The following is an 18,731-nucleotide window of genomic DNA, read 5'->3' as shown; positions in this document are numbered from 1 at the left end:
TCTCTTTCTTAACCAAAAATCTTAATTAAATGAGGGTTGCCAGACGGTGCATCTGTGCGTGGAAGAGAGGGAGGAAAATCCCTAAGTGGCAGTTAAAACTCAGCACATACTTTTATGCTGATGTTAATCTGTGAGGAAGAACAGTATGTGAAGTTTTCTGTAATTTTGTCTGTTTTTACAGGGCCGCTATGGCTGCTGTCGCTTTCTCCGAGATGGTTACAAGACACCCAGAGAGTCACTTCTGATATATATTTTCAGTAGACATTAGGAAGAATTTCACCTCTTGTTTATAGACATTTTTTGTCTCATTTACATGAAGGGATGAAGTTCTGTATCGCTGTTAAGACATGTTAGTGGATTTGGAAGTAATCCAGGTATCCACCCTAGATATGACACATAGCTGAGGGAGGCTAAGGGTTTGAAACCCAATTATTAAGGACAGAACTTAATTCATAATTAGAACTTAATTCATAATTCTGTAAGAAATGGACCCTTAGATATGCTTATGGTGCCTAAGTGGAAGCGATGTCTCTGAGGCGTCCCAAAATATCTTTGAACTGAGGCAGAGCCAAGATTATTTGGGTGACACCTAGATTCTGAGACTGGGAAGGGTTGATTTGTCTAGGGAACGATTAAACGAGTTTGAGACTGAATGCGAAAAAGAAGTCAAGAGACTGCATGGAAACTATTTCTGGTGTTTTTATTGGTTTCTTGGTTTTAATTACTTGTACAAAATGGGCTGCCATTATGATTGGAATATGAGTGACTAATTTAGCACTGTGACTAAACGAGTATGATTGAATTTCTAGGATCCAAGCAGGCTGCACTATGATCCTGCTGAGCTCAAGCTCTTTGAGAATATTGAATGTGAGTGGCCGGTATTCTGGACATACTTCCTAATTGATGGAGTATTTAATGAGGACAAAATTCAGGTGAGGAAAGAAGAAATTACTTTCAATGGAAATGCAAAGCCATTACCCACAGTATTTTGTAGCTTTGCTCCATGTTTATTTTGGGTATCAGTTGGATACCCCATCAGCAGGATGGGAGTAGTCTTCAGCCAATCTCACCTTCCTGGGGAGTTCTTGATGTGGTAGAGGCTGCAGCGCTGTGCACACTGGGGCCTTGTTGCCCTCTGTCTACTAGGTTGAGTGGCTCTGTTAGCTGGTGTGGTCAAACTGGTCAAACTGAATGGGGTTAATTTGCCTGGTTCTGTCTGATTGCCAACCTTGATGCCCCTTTCCCAATTACTGCAGGATGAGACCAGCTTCTTTTTCCCCAGTCTCTGTGGCTTGGCTGCTGAGAACAAGATTCATAGTACTTTTTGTACATTCAGGGAGATTTGGGATTGGATTATGAGGACCTATTTAATTTTCACTAATTTCCTAAGTTAATTGATGATTCCCTAAGTTACTTCATGCCTTTACTGTGTCAAGCATCCAGTGGTCAGGGGTGCTAAACTGATTGTAGCCCTCCAAAGGTTATAGTGGCACTTGGAGAGTGTCAGTAAATTAAAGAGCAACAAGTATCCAGGACTAAATGTATTCATACCAAGACTTCTGTAGATTGGTGGCTTGAAGGAAGTAAAAAATACATGTAACTTAAAATCGCCTAGGGTGCCGAGAGACAGGAGATTGCTAAACATAACCTCTTAAAAAATAAAACGGCATCATAAACAAAGCAGGGAATTTCAGACGAAAAAGCCCTCTTTCTGTACCAGATGTTGTAAATCAAGTGAAATACTGACGCTAGAAATGTAAGTTGCTTTCCTGAACACAGTAAAAATAGTCTGGTGGAGAGAGAAATGGCATTATTTCATGAGGGGGGAAAAATTGGAAAGTTTACTGAAACTTCAGTCATGTCGATAAAATACCACTTCACAAAGCAGTCTCTAGAATACAGTTGGATTATCTGGGATGGTGTGTACCTGGTTGTCTTTACGGTGTGCAGATGGGCTGTGCTAGGGCATGGTCAGACCGGGCAATTGCTCCTGGTTCCCACTGTTTAAACATAGCTGAGTGAGTCACTGAGACACTCAGGTGAGTGTCTAGTCTTCCCCAGTTACTTCTGCAAACAAGTGGTTGCAATGGCAGCAATTGTTAGAAAAATAAGCACGCTGCGGACTCAAAAAGAGTGGAGAAGGACAGGATACTGAAAATATCAGTGTACCATAATATGAACCTGTGGGTACCTTACCTTGCGTGTTCCACGATTATCAGAAAGGGATAGCAGAAATAGGATTTTGGAGGCAGGTGCTGGTAGTGCTTGAAAACAGCTTCCCTGTAAGTAAAAACTTGGAATGGGATAGTTAAGAAATGGAACAAAATGAGGGATCTGGTAAAAAGAATATTAAATGTTCTTTATTTTGTATCGGTCTGGTATTCCTGTCATAATATGTTGTCTAACAACACAAGAACAAGAGGATTTTCTGTTCAGTTAACTTAGATATTTCTAAACAGTTTAAATGTATTTTAAGTTTTCCGTGGGGCAAATTTTTAAGCGAATCAGTTAACAGAAACTGATTTCCCAATCCTGCAAAGCAGAATTCAGAAAATCAGAGACAAATGTGTATGGTAGAAAGCTAACAATTTATACCCCTTACACTTTTATGGATATTAGCAGTCCTGACATCCATGTCACTGCATTGTCATCTGTTGCAAATTTCATGTAGGATTTGTTCCAGTGACTTCTTGATAGGAATATGTTAGAAGTTTTGTACTGCAGTGGTGTGTTATAGATTAAAGATGTGTGTTCATGTTTCTGAGGCTGATAATGTTGAGATGCTGGAACAGTCTCTGAGAATTTGAACCCTGATCTTCCATCAGCAAGTCATGATTCCTCCCCCCCCCTTTTTTTTTTTAAATGAACTTTCAGCAGAAACGTACTGTTGGAAAGTACTAAAACTTCTAGTTTACTGTTTCTGTTTTGCTGATTGGAATGCGAATTCTCACTCTCTTTTAAAAACATTTCCAGGTACAAGAGTATAGAGAGGCTCTGGAAGGAATACTTATTAGAGAGAAGAACGGAATAGTGCTAATGCCTGAACTGTATGCAGTCCCTCCAGAAAAGGTATTGTGAAAATGCAGCATCCACTTCAGTATGCAAAGTATAGATATCAAGATGAATGTCAGTTTTATGGTTTTCCTGTAGCTGATAAATCTAAACCATCAATAAAAAAGACTACTGCACATTATTTAAAAACTAAAGAGACCTCTCACAGCTCCCGCTGAGAAACGGTAAACTTTAGGTTTCCAAATGGTCACATTTTTTACTTGGGAATCTGGATGCCAGATTATTAGAGCAGGTCTAAAGTTTTAAATCCTCATAGCAAGACATGTATTTTAGAAGTGCTGATGCTGACTTAGGAACTGAAGCTCAAAGAAGAAATAAAGCATAGACTCTCCTGCCTGTCTAGTCTATTGATTGATCGTGCTCTTTCTTTTCCAGAGCTTGTATGTGAGAGATAAACAGGTTTCAGATGGATTAGGGTTTGTGCTGGGTTTTTTGTTAGTTTTTCTCTCTCTCCCCACCCCCCCGCCCCCCCCTTTTTTTTTCCCCCCCCCCCGCCCCCCCCCCCCCCGCTGTTACTGTTCACCTGATTCTCACATTGTGACAGAGAAATTCAGACGAGCTTATGTGCTCTTCCATGCTATTTGCCTTTGTATCCCTCCCCGCCAACTTCTTCTCCCGCTCTAGACTTCTCGGCCCTCACTCACTAAGGGTGTGGAGCCTGCTGGGTTGGTCTGAGTTTGGGCAGGGAGTGTTGACAGCTGATGTCTTGCTCACAGATCTGAGGTGGAAGCTCTGAGTTGCCTTCCTAGTGGGAACAAGTGTGTAAGAGTTTAGAGCCTTCTTTTGAATTTTGATGTGACGATGATCTGATGAACATGCCAAAAAACCAGGGTAGATTTTGCCTGCCATCTGTAAATTTTAAAACGGCTATGGTAAAGGTATTCTCTAGGAGGGTTTTTCCCCTGCCCTCAATTGATCTGTATACTGCAAAACCAAGGCAGTTTTTCTTTTTCTAAATTAGTAAGAGTCTACTCTTTTTTCCATTGACCATTCTTGCTAACACAGGAAAGGTGGAATAGCCTTCATTTTTGGAAAGCACCTTTACTTCAGGAAGCTAGGTAGGCATCAGTGAAGTTCAAGTGTCATCTTGCAAGGGGTTGGAAAGCAGACACACAATTACCTACAAGCTGCCCACAGGGAAGGCAGCAAAGGCATGGTGAGAAGAAAGGGGAAGTGCTAACACCAAAGCATGCAGAGTCCCCATTCAACCTCCAGCTTTGAAGGGTGGAGCAGTGAATGAAAATGAAGCATAGTTCTTGTCCCAGAAAACGTGCAGCCTTAAAAGTAAAACCAAGAGATCTGGATGTCAGTAATAACGGCAAGTTAGGAAGGGTAGATGATAGGCCATATTTTTTCAAATACTTCCATGTTATTGATTGTTCTTCACAACTTGAGGGTAATTTTTCTTGCTTATGCGTTTGTTTTCAGGTGGATGAGGAGTATGAAAATCCTCACTCAGTGGATCGTATACCAGTGGGAAAATTGCCTCATCTTTGGGGCCAATCATTGTATGTCCTTAGCTGCCTATTAGCAGAGGTAATTGTTTCTTGTATAGTAGGTGAGCTTGTATTTCATTTTCTTTTGAGATGGCTTGGGCTCTAAGTGCAATTTGGTTGACAGGAAGGGGACAATGTGTTTTCCAGTAGAAACGTACATGAACCATGGAGGTGTGACTGTGAGCTTTCAGGAGCTTTTTTTTGGTGTGTGTATATATATATAGATATGCAATTGTCTTTCTAATCAAGCTGAATAAGTTGTCAGATGGACTGGATATACAGTTAGTCTAGAGGAATATGCCCAGGCTGACTTGGCTGTCCCAGAGCTAGGATTTTGCACTGTTTCAGCTCCACTAGGCTATGCCTTACTCTGAGGCATAAAGTGCCTACAGAGTTGTCCCATATTAGCCATAGACTTGTTAAAGGAACCGTTGAATATCTCTGTGGAGCTGCAAAAAAATCACTGGCCTGGCAAAATTGAGTCAGTTGCTGCTACTCTAAAATCTGAACATGCAGATTGTGTCAGTCATAACCATTTTCTTGTTGTTCTGAAAAATATTGCAGCCATTGTTTTTATTGAATGTACTACTTAGTGGACGGGGTAGATAACCAGGCTTTCAGTCCTGCTCTCCTGATAAAATATGAAAATCGGTTAAGATTTCTTCTAGATGTCATCAGAAGCCTTTTATTTAATTTTTGTTCGTTTCCCTTCTTTTTTTTTTCTCTTGCATTCATTCTAGGGATTTCTTGCTGCGGGTGAAATTGATCCCTTAAACAGGAGATTTTCCACTGGATTTAAACCTGATGTTGTGGTACAAGGTGAGGGAGTTTTTTGAACATTCTGGGTGAATTGGATCATGTGATGGCGAAGTCCAGGCGAGAAGAAAGACATGTTTAAAAACAATGTGGATTTTTGCATGGGATGTGGATGCTTTGATGATACTGTGAGAAGGAGAAAGGGGTTATTTGCTTAGCTGCCTTTTTCCAGGAGGGAAGATCGGGTTTAACAAAAGTTTTTTAAAAATACTTGTTAAAATTTTAAGACTTGTCAGGGACTGGGGAGTGGCAAACTTAATCTTGTAGTGAAAAGGAAAATCTTGGTGGATTCTAGCAAGAAAGAGCAGGACTGCCAGGAGACACGTCAGTTTAGTTAGGTTTCTGTGCAGCCCCTTTTTGGAAGAACCAGAGAGCAATGAGTGGGGAGGATCTCTGTACACAGAGATGAGGCAGCCAGACTTATGGCTATCTTTTGGCTGCAGCAGGGAATGGCTTCTTTAGTCAATGGAGGAACAGCCGAAACCAGAGGGCAAACCCCAGCCGATAAGGGCTTGAAGGCTTTTCAAGGACCTGTACCACTCTGGAAAAGCAACCAGCTTGTTTATCAGGAGAAGCCGTAATCAATGATACTGTGACCTGGGCAAGTGCTTGTTTACCCTCTGTTGGTGTATCGTGGGGATGGCATTTTGTTATTCTGAAGTGCTTAATTTCTAGCAGAAATAGATGCTGGCTTATTTTTAGCATTCTTTGACAAGAATTTATAACGCAAAGAAGAATACTGAAGTATTAGTCCCAAACCAATAAGCCAGCTAACATGGGCAAAACCTCAAGCAGGACAAGGGGTGGGATCAGGGCCTGGATTGTAAATTCCTCTGATTTTGGGACTTTTTTTTTTCCTACCTCTGCCACTTTATGGCCTCTGTAACATTTATTGCTATACAGGTACAGCACCTCTTCCCCATTGACTCGGCTGTGTTGTTATAGTGTACTCTATTAAAACAATGAAGATTTTCAAGTCACGTTTCCTCTTGTTTTACGGGGGAAAAGCCCTATCTGCTGAAGGAGACTGCATGACCCAAACTAGTGGTACTGAAAGAAATTGGAAGAAATTGATAAAGCCCCAGAGAACATGGTCTAGCCTCAGAGCTGACCCTGCTTTGAGCAGGAGGTTGGAGTAGAGACCTCGTGAGGACCCTTCCAACTTGAATTACCCTGTGATCCAAAGTGGACAAGAATGGCAAGACATGTTAAGAAGCAGAGAGCCAAAATCTGTCTGATGCCCTTTTGATCTCACGGGCTCATAAATTGAGAAAGAATTTAGGCCTTTGTGCCTTTTTAGTCAACTAAATACAGTAGTTGAGAGGTGACAGTAGAAACATGCAGTTAAAAAGAGTCGAACATTGGTTCTTAGTAGTGTTTTTGTTTTCTGTTATGCAGTAACTGTTTTGGCAGAATCTAATCAGATTAAGAATCTCTTGCAAGACCGTGGAATCAACGTTCAGAGCATTGCTGATATCCATCCGCTCAGAGTGCAGCCAGCTCGCATCCTGAGTAATCTCTACACCATGCTGGGTAGGTATTTTAACATGGAAGCCTCTCACTACTGCTGTGCAAGGTATTTTTTGAGGGTGGTGTTTTGATTTTTGTTTTTCTTGCTTCACACTGTCTCCATTTCTTTGATTTAATTTCTTTTATTTAAATCAATTTCTTTGATTTAAAAAAATGCATTTGTGCAAAGAAGATTAACAAAAATGGAACGTCTGTCTTAAATAAGGGACTCCCACAGGAAAAAAAAAAAAATTGCCTCATTAGGAAAGGTGGCCAAAATACAAGTTTTCCTGTGCCCTTGGAGTTAGGCAAGAACTGTCTCTTTTTTTTGTACTGCAGGAACTACTTCCACAGAGAAACTGGCTTTAGAAAAAATGCCTGGAAAAACACAGAAAAAACCCAAATCTTCTTCCTTTCAGAAGTAAGAGTACTTCTGTTTTAAGTCTGGAAATTGAGCAGTGTGGATGCCATTCTATCAGCAGACAGCCTGGGAAGTTTTCTGCTCCAAATCAGGGAAGCCATGCTGCTATTGGAGCGTCTTTGGGCTGTCAGGTTCTTGCTAATGTTCCTTCCCACCCTGAGCTGAGTTGAGCTGCTGAAGCTCTCTGTCTCTGTTGCAAACTCAGAAGCCTTTAGGGCTTTTCTAAACACAGGACTTTAAATACGTTCCAGTTCCTCAACCATGGCCCTAGAGGCCTGTTTTCCCCAGAGCCTGGCAGTTGGATTAAATAAATGTCCCAAAACTCCTACTGGTTCTAGTTTAGTTGGAAATCTTTTGATAACACTCTCTTTTGATAATCCTTGATGGAATGAATGGGGTCTTGGTGGAAAATTTCTTACATGTATTCCTAATTGAACTAAGTTTTACTACTTCAAGCATGCCAGCAACTCATGACTCAAAATTGTGGATGTTACTGCAAAGTAAAATGGAGGTGGGGTGAATCAGCACTGGTAGATTCCTTTGCAGCGTGGACAAGGGGAGCCGTATCGTGCTTCTCTGTCAGTCTGGAGCATGTTCCCATGGCAATTTGGTGATGGATAATGCTGAGGGAGAGGAGTATTATATTAGAGGTTGTTCATGGAGTGGGTTTTGGTTTTTTTGTTGTTGTTGTGATGGTTTTTGTTGGGGTTTTTTGTTTGTTTGTTTTAACAGGAGGTTTTTTGGAAGCATCCAAGGTAATGGGACCTTCAAATAAGTCTTAGAAAGTGTGCCCTTTACACGGAGAAGAGAAATTGCATGTACTGCTTTTGGGAAAGAATTTGTCTCTTTATCACAAAGAACTTTTAACAAATGAAACATTTGCAGGGCTTTGCTGAAGCTTACATTTATTTCATAATAGTTCATAATAGCTTTCTTTCACTAGTGGGGGTGAGTAGGATGATTTGATACATTGGTGTATTGTTTTTAACAGTGACTTCTTTGGGAATGTTCACAGTGGTATTTTTTCAGGCACGTGGTTGTTTGGCTCATATTCCTTGTCAGACAGATTTAAGTCATCTCCTGGCTGCTGGAACAAAGATTGCAGCACAGATCATTTGCTAATAAGCTCTACTGAAAGAAGTGGGGCTTATTAGCCTGATGAATGAAAATTTTTGTATTTGGATGTACTTTGTATTTGGATTTAGCCTTCTGTGGGCAAGAATTTTTAAGGTTCTACAGTGAAAGCACGGCAATTTCTGTTATATGTTGATGCCCTTGTTTTTGAAAGGTCGTACCTCCTGTCCTTGGTGGGGAAGCTTTGGGTGCTGAGCAATGACTATAATTAAAAGACCCAATCCCATGGTCAGTGAAGCCAAAATTTTTATTTTTAATCAGGCCTTTGAAGAACTCTAGCTATTATATTGGTGGTTGCTACAAAACACACCAGTCTGTAGCATCTCACTCTGTTATCTGTCTTCTGCCTTGCTGATACAAATGAAGTAGATTTCCTTGTCTGAAATGGTTGTTGTGGAAAACCACATAGGAAATGTTAGGTGAGGCTTTTTTTTCTTTCTCTCTTCTTTACAGGCCGGAACAAGAACATGAAATTAAGTGGACGGCCACACCGACACATTGGAGTGTTAGGCACCTCCAAGCTGTACATGATAAGAAATCAAATATTTGCTTTTACCCCTCAGGTGAGCATGTAAAGCTGACAGGGAAATCACTGCTTGCTTAATGGCTAATCATTAGTGAAGCACTTTGCTTCTATATGCTGTTACACTACTTTAGGTAGAGTGGGGCTGATAAAGCAGATGTGCTTTTCTTTGCACGTTTTTTAAGAGCGTTGGGTGATCAGTATGGTAGGAGTGCTGATAAATCTCTCTTCTGTCATACAGAGTCTGGCTTCTTTGGCTTCTGGCTTAGAACACAGCAAATCAATAGTACAAAGTTGTTACTGATCTCTGCCCCAACCAACATTCTAGCTAATGAAATAGTTTCTCCGGAAATAGGTCACTTAATATATCTTTCTACTGATTGCTTTGGTGGAAAATTTAGTTTCACATAAGCATGCCAAGTACTATAACCCCCAAGAGGCTAAGATGTAACCTTTTCATTATATTGTTGAAAGGGTCAGTAGTGCTGAGAAAGGGATGTTCTGTCTTTGTTTTCTGTTTAGTGCCTTTTTCAGTGTAGCTGGAAGTTTGGATTCTCCCAGAATTAATGGCTCTTACTTATACATTTAATGAAATATGACACACTTAAGTCAGACACACTGACTTATTCTAGTGGTTGGTACTAGAAGGCCAAGGGATCACCTACTCCAAACATGTGCGACTGGAGCAGGATAACGAATGCTCACACCCTCCTAAATAGATGTTGGATTAATGTGGTCTTTAAATTCCAGTGGAAGCCATTCAGTGGACTCCGTAGATGGCTTCCGCAGTGCTACATGACGTCCAAACATCATCAGATTTACTGCAAATAATGTGGCTCCCTTTCTGTTCTTCCCCATGTCAATTGATCACAAGGAGCTTTGTAACATTGTTTAGTTGTTGTGTTGTTCCCCCACACCAATTTTCACTTTTGCAAATTAGGGAAAAATTCCTTGAGTCATGATTTTTTTTTCAAAATCTCTTTGTCCACATTTTACTATGTAAGTAGGACCCAATATTCCAGGTGAAATCCTGCCATGTTTCAAGTATGGATATACTTATTAATATATTCCAAAATGGCATTTATCTTTGCATCAGCAACACACTGACAGGTCCTGCTTATTCCATGTTTGACTAAAACCTCCATAACATTTTCCATTGTACTTTGTAGCCAGACATTTCCCCTGACTTTTTTTGGGGGGGTGGAATTAATGTTTAATTTCACCTTCCTAAGGTTAGCAGTTAACTCATTGGTGTTGATCTTGAGCAATGTCCACAAATTGTGTGGTTTTGTAGTTTGTATTTCATCCTGTTCTCTAATGAAACCATTGATTAGGTGTGGAGCAAAGGCTGACCCCATCTAGATACCCTCTCATTCTGAAAAAATGGTTGATAACTACCTTTTGAGAACAATTTTTCAAGCAGTACTGCCTCCTCGGATGTTTTTTCTTCAGCTCACTAGTGTGAAAATTTGCAGAAGTTGAGAGATGTCAGCCACTTTCTTGTACCTACCATCTAGTTGCTCCCAAAGAAGGAAATTGGACTGGTTTGCTGAGATTGGTTTTTGATATGACTGTTTGGCCATCTTGCTTTGTCATTTTGTAATTATCTTGGCAGTCTCAAATTGGCTTTGTTTTCCTGTGCTTTCAGGCACTGAAATTGGCTTGACTGGTGTATGTTATCCCGTCTCTTCCTTTTTAAAGACGGGCAGTGTGTTTGCTTCTCTCTGGATTTCTGGGACTTGTTCTTCCTGAATTATCAAAACTAATTGCGAGTGGCTCAGGGATTGTTTTGGCTAGTTCCTTAAGTTCCGTGAAGTAATTTCTCTTGAATTTACATGCTCTTTAATCTTTTCTTCCCATACTCAGGCTGGACTCCTATTGTTTCGTTAAAAGTAGTATTACAGGTCATAATTCACTACTTTTCTTCTGTCAGTAAAAACAGCATCGAATGCTTCAGCTTGTCTGTATCCTCTCTTCCTACCTCCTTCCTTTCTTTATTAACGGACCTATAGTTTCTGTATTTTCCTACTACTTCTGATGCGTTTACAGGGTATTTTCTCCTTGACCATTATGTGTCTTACTAATTGATGTTTCTTTTACATCCCAGCTTCCTTTTTCCACCCCTCCCCAAGGCTTATGTGCTTCCTTAACTTTTGTTGTGGCTGCTTTGACATACTTTCCATTGTTTGTCCAGCTTTTTTAGTTTCCAGCTCCTAAAGTAGCCCGTCTCTTACTGTGGTTCTTGGCTTTCCTCTGTAGTGGGAACAGCACGCTTTACCGTTGCACGTTTACTGTACCTTTTTTCCACAGTAACTGCCAGCTTGTCTGTATTCTGCTTGACTTTCAGATTGTTATCAAGAGACATACAGTTACTAGACCTCAGTCCCCAGTGTGCGCTTAAGCCTATTTATTGTTTTTTGTTGCTATTGTTAGCTTTTTCTTCCACATTTAGAGTACTTCTGTCTTCCAGATCATAGGTTACTGTAATTCATCATTGGGAAGATTCTACTTCATGGGTGTGATTGTCTACTTCTTATTTGTATGGCTTACTTCTTTCATGGTCAGCCTACAAGTGAAAGAAAACGGACTCTGCACAAGCATGGATTTCTTTTTCACAGTTGCAGGCCTTGTTAGGTTAATTCATGCAGTCTGTGTTGTTGTCAAGAATAGCACATACGGCTTTTGTGAATGATTTAAGGGAGGAAATGGAAAAAATTAAGGAGAGCACTGACAATTACTCATATGCCATCTCTCTCTGTTCTCTAGTTTACCGACCAGCATCACTTCTACCTGGCTCTAGACAATCAGATGATTGTGGAGATGCTCAAGACAGAGCTGGCTTACCTCACTTCTTGTTGGAGGATGACAGGGAGACCAACCCTGACGTTTCCCATCACCCACACAATGCTTGGTAAACTTAAGTTTCTCTGTTTCAAGCAGAGTAGATTACTGGAACGGAGTAGGATGGAAGTCAGTTTGAGAGGAGACAGGTGGCACAACTGTTTCAACATCTGAGTTTTAACATCAAAAGTACAGTTTAACTTTCTCAAGTGTATGCTAAATTTGGATGACATGGTAATATTTCATTTTGGTTTTACTCCCCCTTTATATCCTTGCATCTCCCCATCATCTCCATACTATTTCTGTCCAAAGAAATTTGATAGAAATCCCTTTGGAACTTGTCTTGAGTGGGTTGGGTTTTGTCTTGAGAAATCCCTTTAGAACTTGTCTCAGGGTTGTTTTTTGTTTGCTTGCTTGTTTGGGGATTTTTGAATAAGCTGGTATTGATAGCAGTTGTGGGTTCTGTTTTAAATTTGTCTTGGTTTACTTTGTAGAGAACACCCAGAAATCTACTTTATTTGGATACGATAATTTAAGAATGTGTTGGTAAGCTTCAACTCTTTCATTATTCTTTTTTAGTTGATGATGGTACGGACATTCATCCAGCAGTTCTTGCCACCATAAGAAAATTAGAGGATGGTTATTTTGGAGGTGCAAGGTAATGTCAGAACGCTCGAACGATTGTCTCCATGATTTTTTTAATTAAACCCTATACAAGCCTCAGTTTTGAACTTGTGATGGTGCACAGACCTTGTACTAGAACTCTGCAGAGAGAGAATTTTCACCTTCAGTTATTATGTGGCAATCAGATGGTAGTTGGACCTCAGATACAATGGAGAAGATCTATCTTCCAAAAGGTGTACCATCTCTGACTGCCATTAATGGATAAGGAAAAACAAATGTCAAACCTTTGGAAATACAAAAACTTGGTCTTGGCTGGGCTTCTGTTTTTAAGAAGTAATTATCTTTCACAATTATTGGACATATTTTAAACATGAATTGCATGTAGTACTTGCAAGCTTATGTGTTCCATTCATCTACATATAAAAGCAATTTAATATGATGCCGCAGTACCTCCCTATTCGTTTTCTGCTTGCCCTCTCTCAATCTAGCATCTTTCTCTGATAATCAGATGTGCCTTCTGTTTTTTAGCAGCACTGCTTTGTGAAAAGATACTGCTGTTCATGGGAACTTCTCAGACTCAGTTTCTCGTGCATTATCCTCGGAGTTTAGGTCTTTGTTCAGGGTCTCTCTTCATATAAACATACAGCATCCTGCATAATGAGGCTTTGAGTTAGGCCCGTAGGTGTTACCATAACACAGTGAAGTTCAATTAGTAGCTAGAGCAGTGAGTACCCAGCTGGATCTGCAACTATTGTTTTGCATTTGTTTTTCTCAGTATCAGTATCTGCTGCTTTGTAGTTACCAAAAGTGGATTTAACAGTAGGTCTCATAAATTTTGGAGGAGTCGTTGAAAGCTCAGTGAGCATTAATCAGTATCAAAATGGTGGCTGTTAATACACTTTGGCATGTGTTCCTGTTTGCAGGGTGAAGATAGGCAAGCTATCAGAATTTCTTACCACCTCTTTTCATACGTATCTGAGCTTCCTGGATCCAGACTGTGACGTAAAACTGTTTGATGGCCCTAATGAAGGCCGTAATAGTCCTGACAGTGAATGTGGAGGCTATCCAGCAGATTTCTGTGAAAAAGGTAGTGCTTTTTCACTTCAAATTTTTTCTCTGTCAAGTTCTATCAGCAGAGCCTGGGTTTATCTACAATGCAGAGTCTTTTTTGTGCGCAGTTGGTAGTCATTCAGGTTTCTCATGCATCAGTCTGAGGACAGTACCTGCATGACTTAATTTGGAGAAGGAATTTGTGCATATTCTTCCTGTGTTTGTAGTATGGTGTTGACCAGTAACTGCTGCAGTAAAGCTGAAGAGTCAGGAGATGGGGGGGCGTATGGGAGAGGCTAGAGGGAGGAAGAGACTGTGAGGAGTCATGTACAAGAGCTTGTGTGGAAGAGATGATAGAATCATAGAATCATTTAGGTTGAAAAAGACCTTTAAGATCATAGAGTCCAACTGTGATCTGTGGACTACCAGCAAGATAAAAATGCTTTTGCTTCCTTTCAAATGGAAAAACAACTTCTTACTGTAACTGTTTTCAAAGTGTCAAAAATGGATAAATTTTTTTCTTTCCAATTTGTTCAGCTTAAAAATCTCTTGCTTATGATATTCTTGCATTTTTGTGTGCCCTTCTATATAAGCAAGAATAGAGTGGTGTGTTTGAAAAAGAAAGCGCTGATAAATTATGATTTTACCTTTAATAAATCTTTTGTTTTATGTATGTCACACTAGAAAGCCAGGATGAGCTGGATCAGTATATAAATGATGTCCTGCAGAGTACAGCGCTGAAGTCATACCTGCCTCCAACTTCAAAGACTGCGAATCAATCGCCTGTGTTCAGTGCAAAGCATTCCACAAAAGAGATACTGTCAATAATGGCCAAGACAAAGGGCTTGGAGGTTCCAGGTATTTCTCCCTATTATTTATTTAGTGATAATAATAGAAAACCTGTTTCGGGTGCTACAAGGGGTAAGTTCAAGTATTTAAAAAGTCTGCCATTTAAAAAGAACTAGTGGCACAAATATGTTGTAGTTATCAGAAAGAATGAGTCTGAAGCTGTTGCTGTCATGTTCCCACAGTATCCCGTGTCTTGGTATATACATAAATAACCTGCTATGAAATGTAACATTTAATCAAAGTTCATGTTATGGAAACTGCTACACCTTCTCAGTTGGATAGAATTTTAGAACCTGAGTCAGGGCATTATTTTTTTTTGTCTTTGCTTATACAAAGGCAGACAAAATGTACGTCCTTATTTTAATAAAGTCGTGGTGAAATGAAATGTTTCAATGCCAGAAAAACATAGGTATGCACATGTACTTTCTAAATTTGTAAGAACAAATGGAGTAGAGAGGGAGGACAGTATTCCTAATTATACTACATTTCTAATAGACTGATTGGAGGATTTACACCAAAATAATGCTTTGACTGAATTTGTAAGCAGATTCCAACATACGCATTGTTTTATGTGTAGGCATGTAGTATTCAATGCCCTGGTTAAGGGAAGGCTTCCCTTAACTTCAGAGTAAATTAATAACTTCCAAGCTTTTTTGTTAGTCTTTTCTCCAGTCTTTCATGTGCCATATCATCTGATCCTCTATTGAATTCAACATATGAAATTAGCAGAGCGTTAGCCTGCATTTAGCATTATCCTTTTAATTATGACATCTTACCAGTTAGACCATTTTTTCCACATACCTCCTGTTAAAATGTTTAAAACACTTAGCAGGGTCAGGTCATTGGGCTGTAGGATTTCTGCGCATGGGCTGTCATAAGAGGTATCAGTTGAGCACATAGCACCTGAGCCTTTGACATGCTGATCTCAGAAGTTCTCGGAGCAAGCCTGCAAGGAGATAGGGTTCAGAACATGAGCTTGTCTCCTGAGTTCCACGCACAGCATCTCAGAAGCTTTGCCTCTATATTTTGACTCTTGGAGGTATTTCTGTGGTTTTTACCTAGTATAATTGCTTCATGTAGGTGTTTTTGATTTTCATTGTACTGAAACGGACTTTTTTTTCTGGTGGCTTTGCTTTCCAGCTGCGTCTATGTCTCTTCCCACTAAAGTTCTGAACAACCGGAAGTCTCTGAATCTTGTCGATAATCCCCATTTCTTTGAGACAAAGGTAAGCTGTGGGAATTTTTACGCTGTTTGTGTTTTTAGGACACAATACTGTGGCCTTTCCTGTGTTTCCCAGCCAAACCCTATGCTAGTTCTCATTTTCCTTCACAGACAAGCCATTCTCCCCAAGGCACTGGATAGCTGCTCCCTTGTTTTGGAATTTATTTTTTGGCTGGGTGAAGGTTTTTTTGGTTAAATAGACATTATCAAGTGGAAAATTCTTAATTGTGTGTGCCAAACAGAAAATAATATAATAGGTGCTTATTTTTAAAAGCCAAAGGTTATGTCATCGTCTTTAGTTCTAACTGAACACACGAAGGGAAGGATGGGATGTTCACGGCTTTCAGAGTTGTTCTCCAGGAAATGCTACTTATAGTAATGTCTGGGCAGGAGGGGAGTGTGTGAAAGGACAGGTGTCCTTAAGGCACCAGCCAAATCCCACTGCAAGGCATGAAGATGGGGTTGTGCCGGGCACTTGTTTTGTCTTAATATATGTGACCAGCTGCTGAGAATGGTTACAGGAGATTGTATCCAGCCTCCTGAAAGATTCTGCTCTACAGCTCTGTTTGTGGAAATGGTATTTTCGAACCATTGAATTTGCTGAATAGCTTATTAAACAAAACTTCTCTTCATCCAAGAACTTACCACAGGATTGCATCATCTGATTAGTTAACATGTTAGTTTCATAAGCTTGGAAAATTTATGATGGCAACATCTGCATTCATAAAACACCACATATATACAGGTTAGAGGTGGAACTCAAAAAGTTCTAAATTATTTCAACTAATAAAAGATAGTGTCCTGCTTTTCTCTTTACAAGTAACAGCAAATGACAGGAAAAGCATGCAAATAATTTGGTTTCTTTCTTTGACAAAATATTTCTTTGTTTTGTCCAAAAAATGGCTTTCCTTGTTGATTGAACCAAAACTAGAGACAAAGTTCCATTCTGGGTGTTGTGTTTCCTGGGATTAGTCTCCTTTTCATGTCTGCACTAGTCTGGCAAGAACTATGTGATGTGTCTATTTCAAGTGCAGGGTTACGTTGTAAGTCTGTTGTATTGTTTAATGGGAAGTTACAGTTTGAATGTGATCTGCTACTTTTTTCAAGATCACTTCTTTGATTTTTCATCCATCTTTGTTATCAGGACTGTGAAAATGTTTTGCACTTACCTAAAGATGCTCATGGTGATTTGGATTGCAGGAAGCTTGTTGAGCAGCTGAAGGAATGTCCAACGCTCCATGATCAAGCAGATATCTTATATATCTTGCATATACTGAAGTGAGTTGTCTGAGTATAAACTTCAGCATGTTTAAGTTTGGTCACAACTATCCGATTATTCTTGTGCAAAAGCTTTCCACTGTTCAGGGTTGTGTTTTGAGGGGACAGGTTAAAATACTTTGTGCTTTAACAAGCATATTTTCAGTTAGCATGATTACATAATTCCGATACAAAAAAATGCTTGTGCAAATTTCAGAGTTGATTGGCATACAGTTGCAAATACATACAGGCTCCAAGGCTCACAAGTGAAATGCACAAATCCTTTCCATGAGTGAGAACACACCTTGCTATATTTGTGGCACTGTTAAGTCCACAGAGATTTCGTGTGATTTCTATACACAAGAAGGGAAGTGGAGGGAAACTTCATCTTGTCATTTTCTAACTAAAAGCAAAATGCAATTTTAATGAGTAGTCACTATTTTTCCTCTAATCCCTCTGCATGTTTAAATGCACCACTGGCTAAAACTCGGTGCTCTTCAAAACATTCTTGGAAACATTCTAACCCCAGCTGCTGGGCTTAGTAAACAGCTGCTATTTAAACAGGTTTGATGGGAACAAAATGCAAATACAAACCAATGGAGTCATCTTCTGGAGTGCGTTTATTGGGCTTTTTTTCCTGTGCAGGAGAATACTGCTGGAACCTGGCAGGAAGTTAGCTTTGGCTGCGAAGACAAGCATGTGTTAATCACAGATGGTCTTACTGCTACAAAGATTGTATTTTTGTTTATTTTGGTCTTTCTCCTGTGAGGACCTCTTCTTTGATCTTGATTTCCCAAGCAAAATGTTTAGCAGCCTCTCTTAAAGAGCAAAGGAAATCCTGAAAAAATATCATTTTGTTGTTTAACTACATGCAGCACCCTTAATTTCCTGTTCTGGACTTGTTTCATCGTGGGAGTCTCTGTTGGGCAGGCAGGTGGACTTCTGGTGGACTCTGTCCCTCTAGCAGGAGCTGAAAGGTCATTCTGTGACGCTTCAAAACATTATCAAAGAGAAACCATAATGGAGTGAATTTCAAAACCAGGAGAGGAACAGAAATCTCCTTTGCTTTTTCAGTAATGGCATAAGCAGTGTGGAAGCTTAGTTGATAGCTAAGAAAGAGGCTGGGCAAAAAACTTAGAGATCCCCCTGAGGCATCTGAAAAATGGGTGCAGTCTTCAGCAGCACTGAAGACATTGCTGAATTCTGTTCTGAAAAAGCACCACATGGAGCGTTACTCCTGTCTTGCATGCATGCTCAATTTAAAGCCTGGTGGGAAATCCCTTGGGTGGTTGCTTTGAAGTCACAGACTTACAGCTAAGTGAGTGCTGAAGTTAATGAAAGTTCCTGCTATCAAGAGGGTTTTGTCCACATATAACTGATCTCTGGTGAAGGCCCACATGTCCCATGTGCTACTTAATTCTGTCACCAAAATGAGCAATGCGATCAAAACCAGGCTGCTTGTTGTGTGGTAAGGTTAAGCAGTGTAGCATTTTACCTGATGAGAGTTACCTTCTGTATCTGTTCTGGCAGAGGTGCTGACTGGGACACAGAGCTGGATGGACAGTATGGCGTCACTGTTCATTGCCTACTCAACGAGCTCTACAGAAAGGCAGGCCTCAATCAAGAATGGGGCTTGATCCGTTATATTTCCGGTATGCTCAAAAAGAGAGTGGAAGTCCTGGCTGAGGTATGAAATATAAATAATGCTGGTTCAGTTTCCTGCCTGGAAAGAGAGATAAAACTACCAGTTTGCCGGTGGGGCTTGTGCTTGCCCTCGCCCTCTTCTGGTCTTACATCACAGCTTACATAGTGCGGCATTTTTCAGTAAACATTGGTTGCTTTTCTGATCTAAAATCTTATTACAACATCTTTACCTTTCACCTGACCTCGGTGCCGGGAAAGGTTATGGAGCGGTTC

The 18,731-nt window shown here is 40.1% G+C and overlaps 1 protein-coding gene across 1 annotated transcript in view; it reads left to right on the top strand.

Annotated features, from left to right (window-relative positions):
• The window catches only part of PHKA2 (phosphorylase kinase, alpha 2 (liver)), a 41,344-nt gene that overhangs the window by 7,862 nt on the left and 14,751 nt on the right, over positions 1-18,731 (top strand). Inside the window, exons 8-22 of the mRNA XM_009325482.1 lie at positions 182-234; position 416; positions 810-932; positions 2,974-3,069; positions 4,501-4,608; positions 5,309-5,387; positions 6,783-6,917; positions 8,902-9,011; positions 11,738-11,882; positions 12,392-12,470; positions 13,360-13,523; positions 14,171-14,344; positions 15,476-15,561; positions 16,702-16,835; positions 18,345-18,501. Coding sequence (XP_009323757.1) covers positions 182-234; position 416; positions 810-932; positions 2,974-3,069; positions 4,501-4,608; positions 5,309-5,387; positions 6,783-6,917; positions 8,902-9,011; positions 11,738-11,882; positions 12,392-12,470; positions 13,360-13,523; positions 14,171-14,344; positions 15,476-15,561; positions 16,702-16,835; positions 18,345-18,501 — 1,644 coding nt within the window. The remainder of the gene's footprint in view (positions 1-181; positions 235-415; positions 417-809; positions 933-2,973; positions 3,070-4,500; positions 4,609-5,308; positions 5,388-6,782; positions 6,918-8,901; positions 9,012-11,737; positions 11,883-12,391; positions 12,471-13,359; positions 13,524-14,170; positions 14,345-15,475; positions 15,562-16,701; positions 16,836-18,344; positions 18,502-18,731) is intronic.

The sequence above is a fragment of the Pygoscelis adeliae genome, unplaced genomic scaffold, assembly GCF_000699105.1.
Source record: "Pygoscelis adeliae isolate BGI_AS28 unplaced genomic scaffold, ASM69910v1 Scaffold386, whole genome shotgun sequence".
Taxonomy (NCBI): Eukaryota; Metazoa; Chordata; class Aves; order Sphenisciformes; family Spheniscidae; genus Pygoscelis; species Pygoscelis adeliae.
The sequence above is the reverse complement of the archived record's forward strand: the minus strand, read 5'-3'. Positions and strand labels throughout refer to the sequence as shown.